This window comes from Acomys minous (assembly GCF_964271855.1).
Source record: "Acomys minous genome assembly, chromosome: 1".
NCBI classification, from domain to species: domain Eukaryota; kingdom Metazoa; phylum Chordata; class Mammalia; order Rodentia; family Muridae; genus Acomys; species Acomys minous.
The window spans coordinates 70,197,139-70,207,545 of NC_140483.1; the positions used below are offsets into that span (position 1 = coordinate 70,197,139).

Below are 10,407 nucleotides of genomic sequence, written 5' to 3' on the forward strand. Positions count from 1 at the left end.
GGTTCTTGTCACCTTATTCAATCAAAGAACTGAAGGAGCCCACAAAAATAGCAAGAGAGAAAAGTCTTATTCAGAACGCAGCATGAGTACAGGCCAGTTCACGAGCTCAGGAGTTCCTGGTCATCCTCCTGAACTTCCGCTAGAAACTCTAGGAAGAGGAGGAACAGGCTGCTGGGGCCATGGTGTGGATGGTCTTTTGGGTTTGATTGGCAGGCATAGATTATGTAAGTCTTAATTCATTGGGCATGTCCTGATTTTAACCATATGCACATCCAATGATATATAAGTGTTACGTAATAAATGGGGCAGGGGAAGGTCCCTAAAAGTTCACTCAAAAGATACAGTTTTCCATAGTGCACATGCACCCCAAACAAGTTCAGGCTGAATCAACCTGATTCCCTAGTTATAGGTTGTGTGTTTGGCCACTCGCGGTTGCTAAGGGTTGGTAGGGAGCAGAGGTCAATAGAGATCCAAGTGACCAGGTTCTTTTGTTTGGAGAAGGGTTATGGCTGGAGATCAGTGCAGACGTAAGCTCCAAACGTGGAGGCGCTCTGCTGGCAGAGGAGCATGCGCAGTGTGAATCAAGGAAAGCCCAGTTGCTAAGCTTTCCGCGCACTTGGCTGCTTCCACCCTACCTCGCGCTGCATGGAAAGGGTGAAGGTGCCCCACCCAAACCCCAGCAGCAAGTAAGACTTAGTCAGGTCCGCAGCTCCAACTTGCGTGCTGTTCTCCATGCCATGTGCCACCGTAAGCCTCTGAACGCCGGCCGACCCTGCCACAGCCCAGCCCCTTCCTTATCTAGCCATATTCAGCCTTCAGGGTGGCATGGCAAAGGCCCAGGGAAGGGAGAGCAGTATGACCGCTGGCCCAAAGAAGCCACGGTCGGGTTCACGTGCAGAGCAAGCCACAGAGCGCCAAAGACAGCTGTTCTACCGATCCACTGAGGACTCAGGGCCATGTGCACACTGGGCAAGCACTTCACCAACTGAGCTGCACCTCCAGCCCTTGCTTACGATTATTTATTTGTACTTTCAGGCAGGGACTATATAGGCTGTGCTCTATAGGCTGATCTTAAGAGTAGGCAGATAAGGGCTGGAGAGATGGCTCAGTGGTTAAGAGCACCGCCTGCTCCGTGGGGAACGAGCGGCAGGGGCTTCGTGGAGGATGTGGCCTTACGCTCAGCAGGATCGTTTATCTCCAAGAGCATCTCTGCTGTGCCACTGGGCACATAGGCCCTAGGCTGCCCCTGATGGTGGTGCACATTGGCACACTACCAGCCCCGCTACTGGAAGGATTGCTGCCAGAAAGTCAAGAACTCCACAGGTCTGGGAGCTTTTGGGATGCAAACAGCCGCCTCCACTCAGGTCATGGCTGTTCATAGGGAATGTGACCAGCTGTCCACCCATCTCAGCCCTGAGATGCTGTGAGAGGCCTTGACTGGCCTCTTCGATTTGGGCTCACTTCTTGTCTGCCTACTTTTTTTTTAGATTTATTTATTAAGTATACAGTGTTGTCTGCTTGTAGGCCAGAAGAAGGCATCAGGTTACATTATAGATGGTTGTGACCCACCATGTGGTTGCTGGGAATTGAACTCAGGACCTTTGGAAGAGCAGGCGGTGCTCTTAACCACTGAGCCATCTCTCCAGCCCTTATCTGCCTACTCTTAAGATCAGCCTATAGAGCACAGGAAGTCCCTGCCTGAAAGTACAAATAAATAATCGTAAGCAAGGGCTGGAGGTGCAGCTCGGTCGGTGAAGTGCTTGCCCAGTGTGCACATGGCCCTGAGTTCAATGCTTAGCACCAGGTCAACGGTGCATGGTGGTGCACACTTGTAACCCCATCACTCAGGAGGTAGAGGCAGGAGGTATCAGAAGTTCAAGGTTGTCTTTGGTTACATGCCTACCTGGATACTTCAAGGAAAAAAAAAAGAAATCTCCATGTCAGGAGACCTAAGGACTATGGGCCTGGGCCCTCCTGAGCTGGGCTATCAGTAACCCCATACTCTGTACAGGTGCATTTTATACACATCCAGGGAAACTGGGGAAGTTTCTCTGTGTAGCCCTGGCTGTCCTAGAACTCACTCTGTAGACCAAGCTGGCTTCGAACTCAGAAATCTGCCTGCCTCTGCCTCCCAAGTGCTGAAGTTAAACGTCCCATCTCACCCTCCTTCCCTTCTTAGATCCAGAACTCTACTCCGATTGAGTGCCTGCCGTGGGCCTCGCCTTGTGTTAGGGCTCCAGGCTCAGTCTGGTCAGGGGGCATGGGTAGAGGGACTGGTTACCAGGGACGGGGTGTAGGTGGTCTTTTGGTTGTGGGAAGCAGCGAGCCTGTGCCCCGCTGAGCACAGCCCTTGGCCTCTCCCCGTGACCCCTCTCTTCTTCCTTAGGTTCTGTCTTGGAAAGCTTTAACAGCACTGGGGGCGGTGGGCCAGCGGGACTGCTGCCCAATCAGCGGCTGCCAGAGCTGACGGAAGTGACGATGCTGAGCCAGCTGCAGGAAAGGAGGGACAGCTCCACCAGCACCGTGAGCTCCGCCTACACAGTGAGCCGCCGCTCCTCCGGCATCTCCCCGTACTTCTCCAGCCGGCGCTCCAGTGAGGCCTCACCTCTGGGTGCCGGCCGCCCGCACAATGCCAGCTCGGCAGACTCCTATGACCCCATCTCCACAGATGCCTCCCGGCGCTCCAGTGAGGCCAGCCAGTGCAGCGGTGGGGGCCCAGGGTTGCTCAATCTCACCCCTGCGCAGCAGTACAGTCTGCGTGCCAAATACGCGGCGGCCACGGGTGGACCACCGCCCACGCCGCTGCCGGGCCTCGACCGTGTAAGCCTTCGTACCCGCCTAGCGTTACTAGATGCTCCCGAGCGCGCACTGCCTGGCACCTGCCCACATCCACTGGGGCCACGGCGTGGCAGCGATGGGCCTGCCTACAGCCATGGTCATAGCCATGGCTACGTAGGTGCGGCTCCTGCCTTCCCCCACGAGGGGCCAGGCAACAGCATGCGACGGGCCAGCGACCCTGTGCGGCGACCTGACCCACTCGTTCTGCCTCGAGTGCAGCGTTTCCACAGCACCCACAATATGAATCCAAGTTCACTGCCACCCTGCACCGACCGCCGAGGCCAGCATCTCCAGAGCCACCCCAGCATGGATGGCAACCTGACCCGCAGTGCCTACTCCCCCAGACCTCCTAGCATCAGTGAGAACGTGGTGATGGAGGCCATGGCTGCTGGGGTAGATGGTACAGGACTCGAGTCCGACCTGGGCCTGGTGGAGGATGAGCTGGTGCTGCCGGATGATGTGGTACAGTACATCAAGGCTCACACCAGTGGTACCTTGGATGACAGCACACGGCAGGTGTATCCCACAGAAAGCACTGGCTTCCCTGAGAACTCTAAACTGCCCAGTCCTGGCCTGCAAGGCCACCGCAGGCTAGCAGCTGCCGACTCCAACGTGGGCCCTTCTGTTCCTGGCCTGGGGGGCTGCCAGCTGAGCTACAGCCCCTCCTCCAACCTCAATAAGAGCAACATGCCGGTTCAGTGGAATGAAGTGAGTTCTGGCACGGTGGATGCCTTACCCACTCAGGTGAAGCCACCTCCTTTCCCTCATAGCAACCTGGCTGTGGTTCAACAGAAGCCAGCCTTCGGCCAGTATACAGGATATAGTCCGCAAGCCCTGCAGGCCAGCTCTGGGGGTCTCGACAGCACCCAACCACACCTACAGCTCCGAGGAGCCCCCTCTGCACCCCGAGGGAGCTACACACAGCAGCCTCGACAGCTAGCCACAGGGGGTCAGTGCCTGAGCATGACCGCTGCCTTGAGTCCTCAGGCCAACTACAGCCGCGCCCACCCGCAGCCAAGCCCAAACATCGTCAGTGGACCCCTAAACCAGTTCTCCCCTTCCTGCAGCAGTATGACCACCAAACCCAGCCACCTGACACTCCCCCAGCAAATGGAAGCCGTCCCCAGTGCTACCATCATGGGTGGCCATCAGCGGGAGCTCGGGGTTCCCAGCTCATCCCTGCCTGGGATGTCACAACCTCACCCAGTCCTGAGCTATCCCCAACAGGATGGCTACCAGCAGCAGGCCTCCAGCCTTCTGACATCCCATCAGCCTAGCTTCATGGAGTCCCAACAAAACATGGGCTTTGGTCTCATGCAGCCTCGGCCACCCCTAGAGCCCAACACTGCTAGCCGTCACCGTGGAGTACGTGCCGGGCAACAGCAGTTGTATGCCAGGACCGCTGGCCAAGCCGTGGTCACATCAGCCAACCAAGAGACAGGGGAAGCTATGCCCAAGGGAACAGCAGGGACCATGGTGTCCCTGGCTCCTCAGCCATCTCAGGACATAGGGCAGTCACAGGACCAGAACACACTCTACTACTATGGCCAGATTCACATGTATGAACAGAACGGAGGCTGCCCAGGCATGCAGCCTCAGCCACCACAACCACAAGCTTGCTCAGACAATATCCAGCCCCTGCCTTCACCAGGGGTCAACCAGGTGACCAGCACTGTGGACTCCCAGCTCCTGGAGCCCCCCCAGATTGACTTTGATGCCATCATGGATGATGGTGATCACTCGAGTTTGTTCTCTGGTGCACTGAGCCCCACCCTTCTCCAAAATCTCTCCCAGAATTCCTCACGGCTCACCACACCCCGGAATTCCTTGACCCTGCCCTCCATCCCTGCAGGCATCAGCAACATGGCTGTTGGGGACATGAGCTCCATGCTCACCAGCCTGGCTGAAGAGAACAAGTTTTTAAATATGATGACCTAAGGGCCCTGGCTCCTGGCACAACAGACCTGAGCAACATTAGCTTCTCAGAGGGTCTAATCTATTCACTTTGTCCAAAAAAAAAGTGTTAATTAGGCCTGAGAGGGGTTGGGCAATGGCTGGTTCAGACTTGCAAATATTTTAAGAAAAGATTCAGGGGCGTCCTCTCCGCTGCTTGGCCTATTTTTCAGAACACTGAAAAAGTCTTATTCAGAAAGAACCCCGTTTACACGATGCTTGCCAGCCTTTGGTGTTTATGAGATTACAAGGTTCTGGCTTCTTTGCCTCTGTCATTCTGCTAATGAGAGAGCACGTTGGCCAAGGGCTTTCTAAGTGCATGCCCAAAGAGAAGAGGGAAACCACGCTTGGGTTTGAGTCTGACAACCGTGCTGGATGCTCTGCTCTGAGAAGACAGGGGGCTGCCGTTCTGCCACCCGCAAGGGAAAAGGGATTGCCGTCTCCCCTGGATTCTTCCATGAAGCCTGCCATGGTTGCTTGCCACAGAGGAGAGAGGTGCCTCCCTGGGATGCCATGGAGTTTCTTCATTCCCTTAGGCAGAGTGGGACCAGCAGACTTCCTGCGTGGAGAAGGATGAAAAAATGGATATAAGCAGGGTGCTACTTGGGCAAGCCCAGAAGTTTCCCTGAGGCCTCTCCTGGCCTGTTTACAGTATTCTGAAGTGTACAGTAAAAGCCCCTGCTGGGTCGAACACTTGTGTCTATATACCTTGGGTTGCTGTGGGCTAGGGATGGATGGAGCCTCTAGGTGAAAGAGGCCTTCCCTTGGAAGAGGAAGTCACATGTTTACCTGGTCCTATTTCTCCAGTGCACTATCTGACCGCCCTCTCATGGAAGAGTCTAGGGCCCCTCCACGCCATGCTGGGTGGCCAGCAGGCTACACCGAGCCACCGTGTGCAGCCTCAGTACTTTCTGATCCCCTGACCCCTACCCTCCCTCTCCTGGTTATTTGGCGGTGGACAGATGACAAGCATGGTGTTTGTGACCATGGTGGGAGGGTCAAGGGATTGATTCTTGGACTTGGAGAAACTATATTGATTGAATGTTCTCGTTCAGTCATGCCTGGCCCCAAATAAGAAATGGCATGTGGAAACTGACTTCAAGAAGAATCAGTTCCAGAGCCTGTTGCGGGTGAACCCATGCCTGGTCCCCACCACGCACGCGTGCACGTCCCATCCGAAACTTCTCCCTTTGAATTCATAGGAACTTTGCCAAACCAAACCTCACCACTCAGAGCTTCCTTCTGGCCATGACCTTGGCTTCAGTGAGGAACTTCACGGCAGAGTCTGGACCCTCTGTGTCCCAGGGCAACAGACACCTCTGTTTACAATCCAGAGATAAGACCAACTCCAAATGACAGCTCTGGGCCACGCCCATGGCCCTGCGGCTTGAGTGGTGTGGGCCCATTGCCTGACATAGACCCTGACCTCCCTGCTCTCTATCTGTATCTGTTTTGTGTAGACATCGCCATCCCTGAATATACTGTGGGTGAATCGTCCAGCCAAATTTATATTGCCAAACATTTTTAGCTTTTTCTACATGCTATAAATTGAGATGACACGCTCAACTTGTAAATAAGTCTTTTTGTACATTAAAAGTAATTTTTTCATAATTTATCTTGTCGATCTGCTTTTCCCTTGGCAGTAGTTAATGAGAATGTAGGCAGTAAATTTGGTGCGTTTGAACAAAAAATCAGGCTGTATTTTTTTCATAACAGTGTCAAAACTGACTACCCCACCTTAACTCAGACAGGCTTAATTCAGAATCATTTACTGGCTGTTTGCTTCTTGTCACTTTGGGACCAGGGCTGCTGACAGTGTCTGACAGTTTTCCAGGACTCAGATACTAGCGAGTTTCTCAGTGTATCTGAGTCAATAGATTGAGGTCCGTCCCACGATGCCAGATCTCAATCCAGACCTGGACTAACTTTGTAGACCAGGCTGGCCTTGAATTTACAGTGATCCGCCTGCCTCTGCCTCCCGAGTGCTGGGATTAAAGGCGTGCGCCACCACCGCCCGGCTGATAATACTCGTTTTGAGTTTGAAGGTGTTTTGGTTACTTCCTCATGCTGTAGTCAAATAACAGCCAAAAACAACTTAAGAGAGGAAGGGTGTACTTGGGGTCAAAGTTCAAAGGTACAGTCTGTCTTGATGGGAAATGTGTGGCAGCAGGAGCATAAGGGACTTGGTCACATGGCATCGGTGGTCAGGAAGCTGAGAAGGTGAGAGCTAAGGGTCATCCTGTTTGCTTTTATTCAGGCCAGGACCCCAGCCAATAAATGACGCTGCCCACGGTTAAGGTAGATCTTCCCACCTCAGTTTACCAGTCGGGTTGCTGTTGAGATTAACCCCCGAGGGGAGGAAAGGATGGGAGAGGGCACAGACCCCCAAAGTTGGCAAAAGAGAATGTCAGGCAGGCAAGTGAAGCACGGCATGTGTAGCTACCAGCCTTGGGTGAAGGGCCAGCAGAGATGAGCCCCGATTAGATCCCTGAGCCTGGGAAAGCCTCCTGGCACATGGGCGGGAGAACCCTGGGTCGGCAAGCTGGTAGTCAGCCCTCAGGGGAAATCCTCAGAAGTTAATGGTCCAGCTAGCCTGACATATGAAACTGGAAAAGAAACTCAGAGACCCCTTCTCGAGGTAGACTCAAGGTTGTCCCCTGACCTCTACATGCACACTATGGTAGTGTGCATGCCTACACACACACACACACACACACACACACACACACACACACACACACACGGGAGGGGGAAGAGAATGCAAGTACACACAGATTAAAAACAAGTTGAGGGGATGTAGTGGTAGCTCGGTGGTTAAGAGCATTTGTTGGTCTTGCAGGAGACCCTAGTTCAATTCCCGGCACCGATGTCAGGAGGCTCACAACCACTGTAACTCTGGAGGAGTCTGATTTCTCCTCTGACCTCTGAGCACCCTCATGCATGTGTGCATACTCACACACAGACACATAGATACATACAAAGTTAAAACAGAGGGCTGGAGAAGTAAGTGGTTAGGGGCCCTCGATGCCCTTGCAGAGGACCCAGGTTTGATTCCCAGCACCCATCTGGTGGCTCCCAACCATCCGCAATGCCACTTCCAGGGACACGATGTACTCTTATGACCTCCTTGGGCACCAGGCATGCACACAGAATACTTATATACCTGCAGAGAAAAATGCCCATACTCCTAAAATAAATGTTAAAAACAAAATCTTTTGTAATAGAACAAAACTGGGAACTTGAGTGTGTGGAGACCAGAGGAAAAGCTAAGCTCTCAGTTCTCAGGCACTGTCCACTTCTTGTTTTAGCCCAGAGTCTCCCACTGGCATGGAGCTCACCAAGTAGGCTAGGCTGGCTTGGGCATCAAGCCCAGGGTCCACTTGTCTCATCCTTGACAGTGCTGGCATTACAAGCACAGGCCACTGCCCCCAGATTTTGATTTTGATTTTTCAAACTTTTGTCTGTTTTCTTTTGTTTTGCTTTTCAGAGTTTGCTTTGCAGGGTTTCTCTATGTAGCCTGATGGTCTTGAACTCACTCTGTAGACCAGGCAAGCCTCAGACTCAGAGATCTGCCTCCCGAGGGCTGGGATTAAAGGCATGTGCCACTACCCTGGGTTCGATGTGGGGAACTCAGGTCCTAGAATTCACAAAGCAAGCACTTTACTGACAACCATCTCCCTAACCCCAAGACTGAAGTTCTCCATCTTCCAATAGCCTTACGGCCAGTTCAGTGCATGCCAGCAGTCACTGGCCATGTCTCTCTTTCAAATATCTTATTGTTTTCCCATAGACTGGGTCACCCTATCTCAAAAGCCATTCCACATTTCCTTTGGCTATCTCTCTCTGTGTGTATATTTGATGGCTGGTGTTCCCATACCTGTAAAAATAACTTTTATTCTCCGGATGTAATTGTTGTTTCCTAGGCTTACTGCCTGCCGGCTAGGCCTTAGTCCTGGAAGCTTCTAGCCTCTAATCTAAGCCTAGGTTGTTTTCAGCCAGTAAGACTCACTGCTGAATGAGCTCACCCATTCTAGCTCTTTCTGAACTCTTGTTGGCTGGTTCAACTCAGCTCTTCTGGCCTAAACTCCTCTCCAAGCTGGCTGATTCAATCTGGCTTCTCTCAGCTTCTGTTTGGTTTCAAACTAACTCTAGCCATCTGTTCTGATCTTCTGGCTCCTTCTCATTCTCTGGCTCATTCTGTCTTCACCTGTGCCTAGCTTGTTTTCTTTTCAGCCTGTCTCTGCAAAACTCCCCCCACCCCCCACAAAACGTCTCCTCTCTCTCCTCCTCTGCCCTGCTCTCTGAAGTCTTCTTTTTCCTGTCCTAAAGAAAAGTAGGGCATATCCCATTCTGTCAAGTCTTTCTCTGATTTGTAACTTTGTCTGCCTCTTAATTAGACATCATTTTCAAATATTGGTGCTGCCTTCTACAGACTAACTTTACCTTCATGGTTTGGGATTAAAGATGTGTGCTCAGGGTGAGTCTGTATTCCAGCCAGAGTAGCCATGTTGCTGGATCAAAATCCCTCTACACATACCAGTCTGCTATGGGCTATGTCCTGAAAGTCTCTAGGTACCCAGTTATACTTTAAAAAAAAATCTTTGTTTGTTTTTGAGACAGGGTTTCTCTGTGTAGCCTTGGCTAACCAGGACTCCCTTGTTGGCCAGGCTGGCCTTGAACTCACCAGAGATCCGGCTGCCTCTGCCTCACAGAGTGCTGGGATTACAAGTGTGCGCCACCATGACCAGCTACTAAAACATTTTTTCAAACAAAAACAGAACAAAACAAACAAGAAACAATTTGTAGCCTAGGCTGGCCTCAATTTCTGATCTTTCTACCTTCACTTCCTGAGTGCTGGGTCTACTGGCAGACGTCACCAGACGCAGTTTGTGTGATGCTGGGGATCAAACCCATGGTTTTGTGACTGCTAGGCAAGAGCTCTACCCATTGACCTACAACCAAGACTTAGAGGCAAATTGTCACCAAGCATGTCTCCACACAGAGCACAGGGCTCTATTTTCCTTGCCCTTTTACAACCATCTGTGGATTTTTGTTTTGTTTTTCATTGTCAAGCCTAGACTTTGTGTATATAATAATAGCCATCTCCCATCCAGGTCCATTCTAAATATGTGGACTGCTGCCTAGTGCCAAATAAAAGCAGTGACCAGCAGGAAGCTCTGGGGTGGCTCATAAGTGGCAGTGGGAGTGGGCTTACCTGGGTGGCCATGGAATGCAGCTAGCTCATCTCTGCTCCTGGGCTTCCCTCCTGGGCACATCTAGTGACAAGGACATTGTAACAGGACTGGACTAGGAACAGGAAGCAAATCACAGAGCTGAAAGCAGTTGTCTGGGAAACATACCTACACAACAAGAGCAGCCATGTGTCAGAATAACCCGCCCGTCCATGCTCTCCCACCCAGCCTTTCTTGTCATGAGACTCACAGCATTGGTGACTTCTCTCACTGCTGTGACAAAATGCCTGATTTTTTGTGTGTGTGTGTGTGTGTGTGTGTGTGTGTGTGTGTATCAGCTTACAAAAGAAAGGGTTTATTTGGGCTCTTAGTTGGAGACAGAGGCAGAAGCACCACTCAGCTGGTATATTATGTCCAGTGTCAG

The 10,407-nt window shown here is 52.1% G+C and overlaps 1 protein-coding gene across 3 annotated transcripts in view; it reads left to right on the forward strand.

Annotated features, from left to right (window-relative positions):
- The window catches only part of GLI2 (GLI family zinc finger 2), a 228,405-nt gene extending 221,998 nt beyond the window's left edge, over positions 1-6,407 (forward strand). For all 3 annotated transcript variants that reach the window (XM_084774666.1, XM_084774667.1, XM_084774668.1), the window contains one exon: positions 2,387-6,407. In XM_084774666.1, coding sequence (XP_084630792.1) covers positions 2,387-4,776 — 2,390 coding nt within the window. In that variant the 3' untranslated portion in view covers positions 4,777-6,407. The remainder of the gene's footprint in view (positions 1-2,386) is intronic.
- The last annotated feature ends 4,000 nt before the right edge of the window (positions 6,408-10,407 follow it).